A 15,745-nucleotide genomic window follows, 5' to 3' on the forward strand; every position below is an offset into this window, starting at 1 on the left:
TTCACTAGGAGAACCGGATCTTTCTTTACTTTACCTTTCCAAAGGGCGAGGGGGGTTCCCATTAAAAATAAGAGACATAAAAGGTCTTCCCCATACACTAGCATGAGATTTCCCTTTTCCTTCCCGGAGGGAGAATGAAGTATACATATGAAGTACCTGTGGCTTCTGAATGATTTTCCTTATTCCTTCCTTTACTTTTACCGAGTCAGCAGCAAATCGGCTCTTGAGAAGGACTTCCACGCCGTTTGCGCTCCCGGGGAATCGGGGTGCTAGAACGGCTGGAGCCTGAACCGCAGCTAGGCTGCACAACCCCCACCCCGGGAGGCACTTTCCGACGTGCATCTAGCTAGCTAGCCAGCCACAACAAAACACACGTTTCTGTTTGGTCTCTCACCAGCCCCTTGAGGACACGGAAATGTCCTGCCGAAATTTGGAAAGGACTCCCTTTCCTTTCTCTCTCGCTCTCCCCAGCCAGGGGAAGGAGGAAGGAAGCGGAAGGAAGAAAGTAGAAGGGTAAAAAAAAAGAGAAAGTTCAACTTTCCAGACGCCCACTCAAACCCACTGCCGCGGCTGCCATTAGTGGAAGGAAGCGTATGTCCGCCCCCCCAACCATCAGCACCACCATCAGCACCCCACGCCTCTCGGTTCCAGTCCTCTCGCTCCTTCCTTGAGATGCGATGCAGAGGATCAACAGGAGAGACCGAGTCAGGGGAGGAAAACACAAGGGATGGGGAAGACAGAGGCGGGGAGAAGCGGCGGCCGAGGACGCGGCAAGCAGAGCGCGCCGAGGGATGCGCAAGGAGAGCGAGAGGCTTAACTCTACCTGCGCTGCTTATACCTTGGTTGGTGGTCTCCAGAGGGAAGATGCCCGAACATTTCTCCAACTCCACTTGCCCTCCCAGGCACAACTCGGAGATGATCTGCAGAGCCTTGTGGCACAAGCTGCCCATCCCGTCTTCCTTGTGGAAACTCATCTTGACTCCCTTTTCTTTCTCTCTCTTTTGCGCGGTGGTGTTTATTATTTTTCTTTTCCGATGCGCCTCTCTTGCCTTTTCCTTCTTGAGCTAAGCCATGGCTTTCCTGGGCAAAGGATGCTTCATTCTCCACCTGCTTCCTCTTGGATGGTCATCAGCAGTATTATTGTTGCGAGGCATCCAAAAAGAGGAGAGAGAGAGAGAGAGAGAGAGAGAGAGAGAGAGAGAGAAGGAAGAGGGAAATAAGGTACCAGCTCTCAAGGCATCAGCGCAAAGAGAAGGGAGGAGGGATCGCGGGAGAGACGCGTGTACGCTGGAGAGGAGAGAACAGTCTAAAGGACACGTTGCAAGTGAGCGAAGAGTCACCATCAGGAGAACAAGGATGGATAATTGGGGTGGTGGAGGGGAGGGGGGGGAAGGTTTGTTATATATATAAAGCAACAGAAGAAGAAGAAGAAGCACACTGAGCAACGCCTGTTTGTGCCTTGTGAGGATCGGTAGGAATTTGGACCAATGGCAGCGCAGCGCGGGTGAATGGGAGAGGAGGTGCAGGCGAGGGTCGCCGAGCTCTGGGACTGGACGGTGGGGTCCGAGCGGGCAGGCGCCGCGAGGAGGCTGCTGCGCTCTCTCGCTTGAGTTTCGGGGATGGGGAGAGAGAGGGAGGAGCCGTAGAGGGCCGGGCCGGGCGCTTGTGTGCAGGCAAGTCCCTTGATGCACCCTGCAAAGAGGAGCAGGGGAGTCTGTCCACCCTCTAGGTGGCACAGGCTCTCGGGAGCCTCGCTTTGCAACTTCGCAACAGGAGTGGAGGGCTGAGGCCCAGCTCCGTCTGGGGACTGCGCGCATGTGAAGAGAGTAAGAGTGAGATGGTGCCTGTGCATTTAAGAACTCTGCACTAGGTGGAAATCCAACAGGTGCTGTTTTCCTTTTCCTTTCCCCCTTCTTTTTCCTGCTGTATCCCCTTCCTTCCTTCCTTGCTTCCTTCACACAACCGGAATACAACAATTTAAGGGATCTAAACCCCAATGTAATCTGACCTCACATCTTCAGAAAGGGTGGCAGGTGCATTATTGCTTTCATGTTGTCCTTGTTTTTTTGTAATATAAGAAAATAGTAATAGTAAAATAAAACAATGTAGAGAGTTTCAAACATATAAGTTATGTAGCTGAATCACAGTTAGAACAATTGCTTGTGTGCATAGCTGTCAACGTTTCCCTTTTTTAAAGGGAAATTCCCTTATTCCGAATGGGATTCCTCGCAAGAAAAGGGAAACGTTGACAGCTATGCTTGTGTGTGCCTGAATTTTATAGGCATGTTGTCAGAAGAGCTTGAAAAGTTTCCATGTAGGACAGTTGTCCCCAGTTTGGTGCCCTTCTGGAGGTTTTTGCCTACACCTTCCATCAGTTCCAGCCAATGTTCAGGAATGATGGGAGTTGTAGTCCAACATCATGTGGAAGTCACCAGACCAATCAAACCATGTTGGGAGCACTGACATAGGATACAGCTTGATTTTTTTCCAATCCTCTAACATATCACTGGAACTCAAAATATACGCATTGAAGCTGTTCCATTATTTGGATTTGCCTGAACATGTGGATTCTCACAGTGTGGATGAGGGCAGGGACACTCACACAAACCCCACCCCAAGATCCTGATATGCATTGATACCTCCCCCCACTGCAGTCTTTGACCTGCCCTGTGTTGCAGGAAGCTTCTACTTATATGCATTTGAATATTCATCGCTACAACCATTACTTGCTCAACACAGAAGGTAGGGACTGAGTGCATCAGGTACAGAGTTTGCATGCTCAGGCAGACTCCTTAGCATGCATCTAGTAGGCTCATGATGGACAAAAGAAAGGACTTCTTCAGACCGTGTAACATTAACTCAGGCTATTGAGCATAACATAACAAAACAAAAAAACAATTGGACAACATCACAGAGGATGGGTCCCTCAGCCATGAGGGCTGTATAGAATCTCAATGGCAGTGTGGATCTGAGTCTTGGATACTGGGGATAAATCATAATGCAAGGTCATGATCTGCATGTCTGGCATGTGACTAATCACAGGCATCTATTTGGAGGCCATTGAGAAATAAACGATGGACTAGGGGGATCTTGGGTAGTCCAGCATGGCAATTCTTGTGTTTTTGCTAGTCAAGCAGCACTTTCATAGAGCAACCCCCAAGCTTTTGAATACTAGGGTTCCACCCTGGGCTATATGAAGTCTTAAGTGTCTTTTGACCACAGGCAAGCTCGTCACATGAAAAGACAGTGGAAAGGACAGAGGACATGACTTTGAAGTTCTTTCCTCTTGGTATCTGACATTCAGAGGCATATTGAACATGGACTTTTTGTGTCACCACCATGCCTAAAAGCCACAGCTAGTGGGGGCTGCAACAAAATGTCATGGAGTTCTCTAAGTCAGAGTTCCATCCAAGCCTTTTCCTGGAAACTCCATCCCACCTTCTGGTTTTCCTCCATTAGGATTATTTTTTTAAGGATTTTTTTTGTAACTTCTACAGAAGGTGGGGTTCCTTCAAGCCTTTTTTTTGGCTACATAAGGATCCACTCTCAGAGAATAAGTGTGCTGTTCATATATAGGATAGACATAGTCTCTGTGAATCCCTTTTAGCCTCTGCAAATTCCCTTTTAAGGACATCTAAGAACTAAACCACACCTCTGTTTGCCCTGCCACTTTCTGCTGGGGAAACTTACTCTTTAGTGCTCTTTAGTGCACTAAAGAACACTCTTTAGTGTTCTGATTTAGTGCTAAAGAGTGGGTTTTCTGGGGGAAAGTGGCAGGGTAAAGGCAAAACACCTTGGACCCATGCTTTCTAGGCATGGGGCAAGTGGAAGTGTGGACAAACCATTGGCTAGTGTCCATCACTATCTCTTGGTGCAGAAACTTCAGCGTTGCATATAGATGTATTTTCTTCTTTTTGTCTTGAATCTCTTACTCATCAGTTTCATTGGTTGACCCCAAGTTTTGAAATTATGAGAGAGGATTTTGTTAAAAATCCAAATCCCTTTTGTTCCCTCTCTCCATATAAGGCACAACTTAATAAAACTCTTCTTAAATCTGATGTGGAATTTTATACTTTAATGGGAAATCATTTTTCTTCTCGTTTTCTTTGGGCAGCTATTTTACTGTTCGTAAACTATTCCAGTCTTGAAGGTTGAGGGCAGGCAGCAATCTAAAGTGAAAAGTACATCTTTTGAGACATAACTAGTCAGGTGCCATCCTTTCACCTATTCTGAATGTCAGAGCTCATCCACTTAAACTATTTGCAACATGTTCTGAATCTATTTTTCTCCACCACTGATGTATCATAGGATCTTTAAAAAACCACAAGGTAGGTTAAAATTTGGTGCAAATCCCCCACAAGTATTCTCTCTCTCTCTCTCTCTCTCTCTCTCTCTCTCTCTCTCTCTCTCCAAGAACAACTTTTGCTTCATATGTGGAATTAAAGGTTTAGCTAATTGTGCTGTAATGGTCCTTCAGTCTAATGCAGAGTTGGCTACTATTTCATCCCACACTGAATGAAATGTCAAGACTCCTAATCGTTTTGAATGAACCTGAACTGTGTCCACTGCTGTTAATTCCACAGACCATCCCTGTGTTTAAAATGACACAGAGCAGTGTAGAACAATTCACCGAGTGAATCATGAAACAGCCCTAGGGGATTCTTACACATAATGGCACACCACTGAGATCAACTGTCAATTTCTTTTACTGACTAGTAATTTTGCATCCATGCTGAAGAGAGGGTGGTTTAAGTGTTGGGGTGGAAGTGTCCTAAAATTGCTGAGAAACCTGAAAGTCTTCTTGAAGCTTTGCATCCCATGCTACTAAAAATAGAGCAGAGAGGTTGCACATAAGGAGCCTTATGGTGAATCAGTTCATCGGATTGCCTACTTTCCAGGCGCAAGACACCTTAGGGACTAAGTTACCTGAGAGAGATCCTTCTCCCAGACACACCTGCCAGACCACTGAGATCTGCTGATTGCCCTACAGCCAGCAGATGTCTTTCTGGAAACAGCAAGAAAGAGGGCCTGTGGTGGTAACCATGCTCTGGAATGGCCTCTCACCAGAAAGAAAGAAAGAAAGAAAGAAAGAAAGAAAGAAAGAAAGAAAGAAAGAACTGGGTTGGTGCATGCTGCAAACATTCCTTCTCACCATACCCTTTGCTGGCTGTGGATGCTACACTTTTGAAGACTTTTAAGAATTCTCACTGATTCCTGATTGGACTTGATTCTGAATTGTAGTTGTATATTTTTGTACTGTATGTTATGATACTGCTGTACATTGGCTTGAAATGTTAGCATAACAGGTGGTATATAAATATCTTAATAAATAAATATGCAATGGTCTCCCTCTCTTTTCCTGTGTGTGTCCTGCTATCTGAGATCACTTAACTGGAGATGTCAGGGACTAAACCTGGGCTTAAATTTTTTTTTTTTTTTTGGCATGTGAATTATATGTTTTCTGTATCACTGTGTGATGGCTTGGATTAGATTAGGAAGGGAACCTGTTTTATACTGAGTCAGATCATTGGTCCATCTAGCTCAGTAGTTGCTTTGACTAGCAGCATCTCTCCTGGGTTTTAGGGAGGTGTCTTTCTCAACCTTGCCTGAAGATGTACAGCATGCCAAGCAAGCGCTCTGTCACAGAGATATGGCCTTTTCCCAAGGGATCCATCAGCTCCTCTGCAATCCAATTGTTTTGTGAAATGCTACATTTTCCATTTTGTGTATGCTTTCCTAGAAAATGATATCCATATTCTATTCTCCACCATCTCCAACTTCTTCAGAATGCTCTGCTTCTGCAAGCTATTGGAACCTAGTAGAATAAGTTATGTCAGGCATAGGCAACGTGGTGCCTTCCATATACTTTGGACTATAGCTCCCATCAGTCTCAGTCAGTGATAGTGGATGGGTATCACATTGGAGGGTATCACATTGGCTTTCCCTGAGTCAGGTCAAAGAAGTGTGTGGTTTAACTTTCAGCTAAATGCAAAAGTGCACCAGTTCCATCATTATCCTGTACACTGCTCCATTGGATTTTATTAATTATATTGCATCCAGATTCCACCTTTCCTCCAAGCAGCACCAGGTGGTGTAGACTGACCCTCCCCTCCCCATTTTATCCTCACATAGGTTAGGATGAGATGTAGTGGTTGTTCCAAGATTAAGATGAAATGTGGTTGGTCCAAGCTCAGACAGTGAACTTCATAACTGAGGGTGGATTTGAATCCTAGCCCAACAGTAACTGCTACACTAGACCAGGCTTCCTCAACTTTGGCCCTCCAGATTTTTTTGGCTGACAACTCCCATGATCCCTAGCTAGCAGGACCAGAGGTCAGGGATGATGGGAATTGTAGTCTCAAAACATCTGGAGGGCCGAGGTTGAGGAACCCTACACTAGACTTTTGGGGAACTCAGGGGCCCCTGAATGGGTAGGTCAGCCAATGGAGGACAGAATTCCTGGAAAGAAAGTTTTCCTACCACTACTAACCTTTCCTTGCAATGTGTGGTCACAGATGGGTGGTAATAGGTGCATTCTAGACTACACAATCGCTTCACAGCTGGTGGTGATTAATCCTGACAGTTCTGTAGGTGGGGAAATGGGACATCAGTAGATCACTGGAGGATCACCTTACATCTTAAAGGTAAAGGTACCCCTGCCCGTACGGGCCAGTCTTGACAGACTCTAGGGTTGTGCACTCATCTCACTCTAGAGGCCGGGAGCCAGCGCTGTCCGCAGACACTTCTGGGTCACGTGGCCAGCGTGACGAAGCTGCTCTGGCGAACCGGCACCAGAGCAGCACACGGAAACGCCGTTTACCTTCCCGCTATAAAGCGGTACCTATTTATCTACTTGCACTTAAGGGTGCTTTCGAACTGCTAGGTGGGCAGGAGCTGGGACCGAACGACGGGAGCTCACCCCGCCGCGGGGATTCGAACCGCCGACCATGCGATCGGCAAGTCCTAGGCGCTGAGGTTTTACCCACAGCGCCACCCACGTCCCTTACATCTTATGGATGCTTAAATTATTGTAAAGAGTATTGAACAAGATGGGCATTGGTCTGTTCTAGTGAGGCATTACTTCTTTTCTTAAGCAAGACTGGATAGGGCAGGGATGGGGAGCCAGTGACCCACCCCTCAGGCCTTGTTAGACTTCCTATCAGCCCCAGACAGCACGGTGAGTGTCAAGGATAGTGGAAGTTGTAGTCCAATAATATCCAGAAAGCCACCGTTTCACCATCCCTGGCATACAGATTAATTGTGCCTAGACCATAAGTGATATTTATAGCACAATATTTATAATTGGATTTACACCCCCGCTTGTAATAACAACAATCCCCAAGGAAAATAATTAAACTAAAATGCAGTTGAGAAAATTAATAAGATGAATTTGACCAATCACAACAATTAAAAATAATGGGTGGTAATCAACTAAGTTTTACACAGAGTAGATTCATGAAAATTAATGTGTCTACTCTGCATAAAACATAGGTTGGAAGGCACCCAAGAAGCCCCAATCCTTTGTCTTTCATTAGAAGGTGCTCCTGGTCATTTGGTCACCCCCTTTCTGCATCTTTTCTAGCTCTGTGCTATCCTTTTGGACAGCACAACAGCACTCTCCCCATTAGAACTGACATTCAGAGAAATACTGCACGTGGCAGTGATGTATGTCCTTATGTTCTCAGTGGTTGAACATCTTAGTGGTTGCAGTTAGGGCTGGGATTGTCCCACCTGAAACTCTTTGTAAGCCACTGTCAGTCATTGTGGACAATATCGAACCAGAATGACCAATGGTTTGACAGTGCACAAGGCATCTTCCTTTGTTTTCTTCCTTGTCTCTCCTCTCCAATGTCTCTTGTTTCTAGCTTTAAACTGCAAGCCGGAGAATGATATCTAATTGTTGTACTTGTCTAGCAATTTTAGCAGCACAGCATTATTGAGGATAATAGGAGTAGCATACCTAAAATAAGATCTCATCCACCTATCCTCAATGAAGTTAGTAACCAAGCAGCAGGCTCACATGGCCCCAAATTAAAATCCAGAAATCACCTCCAATTTTACAAATGACAGATGGGCAAAATGACCAAATTAGACAAAATTAAAGGGTTTTTTTGGTGTATGGAAGCACATGTTGCTACTGTGATCTGATCAGAAGGTAATGTGAAGTCCCTTTGCTATTTTCCAGGAAGTAAATCAAGACAAATAAATAAGAGCAAATGTTAATCTAGATTAATGCTTGAAATGGGGTGCGGTTAAGGGGCAGCAAGGACTGCTTTTCTGGGTGGCTGCTCTCCTCTTCCTCCTCTCACAAAGCCTTCTGGGAATATTGCTACATCATCATGCAGCAGCATCACCAGATGGCTTCTGGGGCAAAAACAGTAGCTGCCAGCCAGTGTTCCAGTCCATCATGAGGAAAGACAGGGCCATGGACAGCTGTAAGTGGAGAACTGAAGACTGATGTGTCCCTTTAGTCAGTCTAATCCAGGCATGGCCAAACTTGGCCCTCCAACTGTTTTGGGACTACAACTCCCATCATCCCTAGCTAACAGGACCAGCGGTCAGGGATGATAGGAATTGTAGTCCCAAAACAGCTGGAGGACCAAGTTTGGCCATGCCTGGTAATCCTACCAATCTCCAATCCCCTTGCTTAATCCTTAAAGGACCAGGCTTTGCCCCCCAAAGGCAAGTCTTGTCTTCTGTTCCGTTGACCTGACATGGTCCCTATGACATTGGGTAGGCATGGTGAAGCAGGAAGTACTTGACTTACCAGGTGGCACAGGCTTGGGGGAAGTTGTCCATAAGCTTCCTAACTCAGTTTCCACAGGCTTCTGGTCCAGCAGCCATGCTCTTGGTTGACTCATCATCAATGGCAGCTAATGCTTGGTAGCCACCAAGGAGAGCTCTTTTACCATTTCTGCTGGTAAGCCCTTCACTTCATCCCCCAAATCACTAAACGTTTGAAGTTTGATGGGTGGCATGCAAATGAATAAAAGGACTATCATTATTATTATTCCCACCCATTTACACGCTATAAGTGGGGCGGTGAAGGGAGCACTGTTTTGGCTCAGCCCGAATATCAATGCCAAAGTTTTCAGCCTTCCCACAAAGGCATCCTGCTTTGCAGCAAGAAGAAGCACAGCTGGGAGGAAGGCAAGATGAGGATCTCATTAAAAAAGCTCTGAAGTTGCTCCAGCAAAGACCAAGGTGAAACTGAGCCCTTATATAGCAGCAGCTGCAGGTGGAACCTGGTGGTTTGCACCACCCATGCTGCAAGCTTCTGCTTGATGAAGAAGGTCCAACTTTCTTCATTAATCTCCTGCTGCAATGGAACAGGGGAGCCTCAGGGGCTCCTGGACTGCTGTCTTTACAGGGGAGTCCTCTGAGTCCAAGGATGTTAGTGCCACATCCTTGAATGGGGCGGGGCACTGATCCCACAGGTTCATTGGTTAGCAGTGTTTCTGGGGCTCGCCCTTTGGCCTGTTGCCTCCTTTACCTGATGAAGAGAAATCTGATGCCTGGTCTCTGACATAATGCCCAGCTAGGTATGGTGGCGGTGGCGTGGTGGCGGAGGGGCGGGTATCACATGGAAAGTCATTTGTTAGCTTTCTCTTCTGGAATATTGATGTGTGACCTACTGCGTGGCTTGTATTGGAACGAGCAAGGCTTCCAATTCCTTCTTTTTTTCTTTCTAATCAGGCTTCCAATGCAAATTTATCTAGTTTGCAATATGTGAATGTATTCAGAGGCAAGCTCCCTTACTCCTGAAAATGGTTTTCAATTTGTAATTTGCACTCAGAAATGCTAGCAGGTTATTTTGCGTGTGTTCCTCAGAGTAGGCATTCAAAAAGAAAGTTGCTATGATGATGAACAGTTGGCAGAGATTGTAGATTACTGAAATTGACAAACTTTTTTTTCCTTTTTTATATGGGCATAGAATTCACAGCGTCTGACTCAAGTAATTAACTTGCCTGGGAATTTCCAAGTTCTAAAAACTCACATAAACTCTAAGGGTAGAGCTTTCATCATGTAAATGTGACCTTCACAAATGCAGATCGTGAATATTTCCAAGTCTGGCCATATATAAACACTCATACACCCAGCCTTGCCTCAGGAATTAAGGAGCCCATTGAAAAAGATTGCTAAACAAGCATTTGTTTTAAAATTTTTGCCTTCCCGCAGATACAGCCAACCTACACCAGCCGATCATGCATGGGGAATTACAAACCAGTGTATATGTAGCAAGTTTGAAAATCCAAGTGTTCGGAGTTACCCTATATTGCAGACAGCATAGAAAGACTGAACAATAGTTGCTTACAATAATCCTGCAATGCAGTCCACAGTCCCTTCATTCTTGCTCTCATACCACCTCACTCACAGTTCAGATCCCATGGAGCAGAATTCTCTCTCTGCACCTTCCCTGCTAGGATCTGATTCTGCTGCTAAATGGGGACAGAGACTTAGGAGGAGGGAATGTGTTGGATTTATTTATTTATTTAGATGGGCTTGGGTGCTGCCCTTTGCACAACAGAAATCAAATAAGAGAAAAAGAGTATATAAAAGAACACAATCCTTATAAACAACACTGCAACAACTTACAACAAACCACTAAATAGCAATTAATGGCGGCGGCAGCAGCAACAACAGCAACTCATGAGTCTAATCTTATTTCTGTGATTGTAATTTGCTCTGCACTGCTTCTAACATTGTGTTTTAATTGTTGTAACACATCCTGCAATCTTAGTAAATCATCACCATCATTATTGTCTTGCAGGGGTGCTTTCCAGGGGTGACTGAGTAGTTGAAGGCCCCTAATTCTCAAGGAGAGGGCTGGGCCCCCTCAGTATTTTGTGGCCTGCGGCCGCAGCAACACTTGCAGGGCCTACCTGCAGCCACAGCAGGCCCCGTCAGGCCTTCCCACAGCTGTGACAGCCCTGTTGGACCTCCTCCTGCTGCATGATATATGATATCACACACATGTGCCCCCTCCATGTTGGGTAGAACCTGGCACCTGTGTTTCTGTTAGCTGTGTGGCTCCGTGCGGTCTGAACTATTTTGCACATATGAACTGTAGGGGTTGGAAGTGAATTATACCTGATCCCCAGAATCAGGGCTACCTGCAGGTTTAAAAAAACAACAATATAGAAGACAAAAAGGAATTAAACACAGCAACAAGAACAACCATTTTCATTTTTATTTGCAATGGCAGGATAGTAACAGTGCCAAAATAATTTAGGTTTGACGTTTAAATTGATTCTCACTCCACCTCCCACCCCCCACCCCAGGGCCCCTTTGCTGAGCAGTGAGAGGTTCAGCCAGCTAGTTAGCATTTGGACTCCTTATCTTGCACTCCTGAGAGGTTTTCTTGCCTTGAGTAGCAGGAGTGAAGGAAGGTGGAGAGGATGGTGTAAATTGCTTCAGGCACATCCAGCACAAGTCGTTTTTAGGTGTTCCTTCACATAGAATGCAACACGCTATGCATGTTGCCTCTTTCTCTCTTCTTTACTTTGCCTTCCCTGCCCCCTCCCTCTGTTGCTTCATTTATTATCATTATAATTTCATTTTATTAGTCACTCGACACATAAGGAGTGTCCCAGAGACATACAAAATCTTAAAAGCGCAGAGCAAGGCAAACAGAAAAGAATACATTACGATAAAAGCTGTACAATAAAAGCCATACATAAAACAGACCCAATAAAGCAGCAGCAAAAACTCCGGCAGCAGAAACGTGCTATCAACAGAGAGCAAAATCATCCTAATGCGTCAAATGCCTGGGAGAAGGCATAAGTTGTTACCTGGCATCGAAAGGATGTTACTGATGGCACCAGGTGGACCTCACTGGGGAAAAGCATTTGACAAACAGAAAGTCACAACTGAAAAGGTCCTTTCCTTTGTTGCAGTCCTCTGAACCTGCCTCAGATGGGGCTCCTGGAGGAAAGTCTCAGGTGAAGAGTGAAGGGAGATTTGTATTAGGAGAGGTGCTCTGAAATATATTGTTTCATAGTGGAGACACTTGTCATTCAACATGCTTTCACATTATAAACAAACAAAAATACCTTGCTGGTGCAATCCTTCCCTAGAATGTGAGGAAGAAAGCATGGGCTTCAAAAATTCAATGAAAAGGAAGATGAAAGAGAGGGAAACATCCTTGGTTGTAGGACTGCCTTCACAGAGAAGTTTGTCTGGTACCAGCCTTCAGTGGAGGTTGGTCCTTAAGAGCAAAGGAGCTCTTCCCATCAACCTCAATCTGCCCTCACCCATCCTCCCCACCTGCCCACCTTTCTATTTGCCCTGGAGGTGGCTCTGACACTCAACTTCCTCCTCCTTGGTCTCACTGTTCCCCTTGTAGAACTTGGCATGGAAAAGGAGGGGTACAAAGCTATAATTAGTTGGCTCTGCCTGTCATTGGCACGGTCAACTGCCAGTCCCAATAGGCACAAGCCACCACTGCCAACCATGATGTCTTTTTGATGGTACCTAGTGAAGACTTAAAAATAAATGGTCCAGCATCTTTCATAACTGGGCAGTTGTTTCTGTAATGACTTGCTGGGTTTTGTGGATTCATGGATTTTACTGGTTCTTGGCTGATGCGCCAGTGGTTTGCATTGATTCAATACAATGCTTTGTTGCATTGTTGCATTGCATTTTATTGTAAAAAAAGGTAAAGGACACCTGGATGGTTAAGTCCAGTCAAAGGCGACTATGGGGTGTGGCTCTTATATCGCTTTCCGGTGGAGGGAGCTGGCATTTGTCCCCAGACAGCTTTCTGGGCCATGTGGCCAGCATGACTAAACTGCTTTTGGTGCAACGGGACACCGTGATGAAAGCCGGAGCGCATGGAAACGCCGTTTACCTTCCCGTCGCAGCGGTACCTATTTATCTACTTGCACTGGTGTGTTTCAAACTGCTATGGTTCGCAGAAGCTGGGACAGGACAACAGGAGCTCACTCGGTTGTGAGGATTCAAACTGCCGACCTTCCAATCGGCAAGCCCAAGAGGCTATACTGAACTGAAAGTCGACTTACGCATGCATACATACATTTTACTTGACAGCGTTTAATGTATTGTTGTCATACTTGCTGCATGCAGGTTGGGACAAATTTGTGTCTGCCCCCTTTTAAAAATAAAATAAAATAAAATAAAATAAAATAATAATAACAAAGCAAAAGGGTGGGATATTGTGATGCTGCAAGGCTCCACACAGCCATCCAATGAGGAATGGGAATGGACGTGCTTCTTTTAACTTGGCTCTACCTCTTTCCATGGAATCCTTCAACAGAGACAATGCCTCACCCTCCTCAGCTGCTTTATAACAGTGTGTGGTTAGCTGGTTTCCTTTGGAGGGTAAGGTAAGTATACATTTTGGGGTTCTAACTGATTGCCTTTTTCACCCCTGCCCTCCTGCAAAAAGTTTTCCATGGGTTAATTTTAATTTGCTTGCATCAAGTTAATTTGGTTGGCTAGGCTGCCCGAATTAATCACTGCAGTTGACTACCAAATTGTTGATTCACAGATTAAAAATAAATCATGAACTGCTTAAGTGTGGGAAGTGTAGGTGCAGTATCCATCATTTTGTCCTTTATAAATGATTGTTTATTTATTTGCAGGATGGCTTACCTTCCACCATTTCATTAAAATACCAGAGCTGCTGACAACAGTTACATATACAACAGAAGCACATAAAAAACTGAAACCCACAGATCACTGGTAAGCTATTAAAGAAAGATCTTTCATGCTTCCCTTGGGCATCTGTGAGACCAGGATGCTGGATCAAATGGACCACTGGCCTGATCCAACTGGCTCTTCTTATGTTCTTAATGATTAACCATGGCCCTTCCTCATGTGTGCTCCGCTTAAAACAAAAACAAACAAACAAAAAAATCCCTGGCGTTTACTCTAATTTTGGCTGTGAATCTTTCCGTCACAGAAGTAGAACGTCTGTGCATTCTTTTATATTTGTGCAGCACTGTAACCTACCTTGAGCTCTTGAAGTAAGGGAGGGTAAGGTAAAGGTAAAGAACCCCTTGATGGTTAAGTCCAGTCAGAAGCGACTATCGGGTTGCGGCGCTCATATTGTTTTACTGGCTGAGGGAGTCGGCGTTTGTCCACAGACAGCTTTCCGGGCCATGTGGCCAGCATGACTAAACTGCTTCTGGCGCAATGGAACACTGTGACAGAAACCAGAGTGCACGGAAATGCCATTTACCTTCCCGCTGCAGTAGTACCTATTTATCTACTTGCACTGGCGTGCTTTCGAACTGCTAGGTTGGCAGGAGCTGGGACAGAGCAATGGGAGCTCACCCCGTCGTGGGGATTTGAACCTTCTGATCAGCAAGCCTAAGAGGCTCAGTGGTTTAGACCACAAGTACACAACGAGGTAGACGAATAAGATGCAGAAAACAGTATTTCTGCTGCATCAGTTGGATAAAACCATTACATTACGCAATCAAGCCTTTTGGTTTCTGTATGAGAGATATAGAGACAAACTGGGGGCAGAAGGATTAAAACTGCATATATATTTAAAAATCATTTCTTTTTTGCCTTGACATTTACTCTTGATAAATGAACTACACTTCAACATTTATGGAGCAGCAGGAGACCATTATACGGCTACATTGTTCTAGTCCATTGACATTATTTTGTAATTATCTCTCCTAGCACCAAGTCAGGCACCCTGCATAAGGTAGCAGGTAGGTATAGCTTGCTCCCATCGAGCAACCCTTTTGTATTTTTGGTGGGAGTTAGGTCTGCCTATTTCAGGCTACCTGGATTTTTCATTTCCCATTTACTGCACAGCTATAGGAGCTCAGGAAGCTTCCTTATCCGTCCATCTAGCTCAGCATTGCCAACGCTGATTGGCAGGGACTGTCCGGGGTACATGGCCTTTCCCAGCCTTCCCTGGACAGGCCGGGGATTGAGTCCCTGCCAGTCAGTGCTGACTCAATATAAGGCACCTTCCTATGTTCCTATGATTGTGCCGTAAATGGGATTCACTTGATTGGTCCAGTAGAGCAGATTCCGCAGGACTATGACTGAAGGATGCCATTCAAAGCAAACAAATCTCGAGCCATATATTGATATGAATATAAATAATTTCTTGTCCTTCAGGAAAATCGTGGTGTGCTCTGTATAAGGAACCAGAGCTGGATCTGTGCTTTCAGGTCATGTTTGCACCTATATTTGCTAGGATTGCTACCCAAGTAAAAAATTCTAAGTTGATTAAGCGTATCAGTTTTAGTTGATGAATATATGGCATGTATAATCATATAAATAAGAACAACGTTTCTAAAGCAAGAGATGTGCTTTGGTTCTGGCTTATGCATGCATGCATGGATATTGAAAAAAAAATACAGTCTTTCTTCCTTTATGGGAGAAAGTGAGGAAGGCCTATTTGAAGGTGGGACTTGCCATCTACAGTTTTTAAAATCATCATCATCATGATCATCGGAAATCTGCTGTCTGGTTCATCAGGTACGCCATTTTAATCAATAAGAACTTTAAAATGGATAAATCTAATTTATCACATGTTACATTCTTTATGCTCACCAAGCATTCTCTGGGGGATGCATGCTTTTATGAATGAGGGAAATAAATAATTGATGTAAAACGATTAATGGGCTTTCATTGAACTCCAGGAACAAATCTTAAACTTAGAAGACTAGGAGTCTTATGGAAGAACTTGAGTCTAATCACTATTTATTCCACTTATTCACAATATTTTAACCCATCCTTCAACATAACACAATAC

The 15,745-nt window shown here is 44.8% G+C and overlaps 1 protein-coding gene across 2 annotated transcripts in view; it reads right to left on the bottom strand.

The window, feature by feature from the left end:
* Positions 1 to 1,174, bottom strand: part of SYT10 (synaptotagmin 10) — a 39,961-nt gene extending 38,787 nt beyond the window's left edge. Inside the window, exon 1 of one of the 2 annotated variants that reach the window (XM_081024047.1) lies at positions 839 to 1,174. In XM_081024047.1, coding sequence (XP_080880173.1) covers positions 839 to 974 — 136 coding nt within the window. In that variant the 5' untranslated portion in view covers positions 975 to 1,174. Of the gene's footprint in view, positions 1 to 823 lie in introns of both variants that reach the window. The other variant, XM_081024046.1, reaches the window with a different exon arrangement.
* Between the last annotated feature and the right edge of the window lie 14,571 nt (positions 1,175 to 15,745).

This window comes from Podarcis pityusensis, assembly GCF_964106645.2.
Source record: "Podarcis pityusensis genome assembly, chromosome: 10".
NCBI lineage: Eukaryota > Metazoa > Chordata > Lepidosauria > Squamata > Lacertidae > Podarcis > Podarcis pityusensis.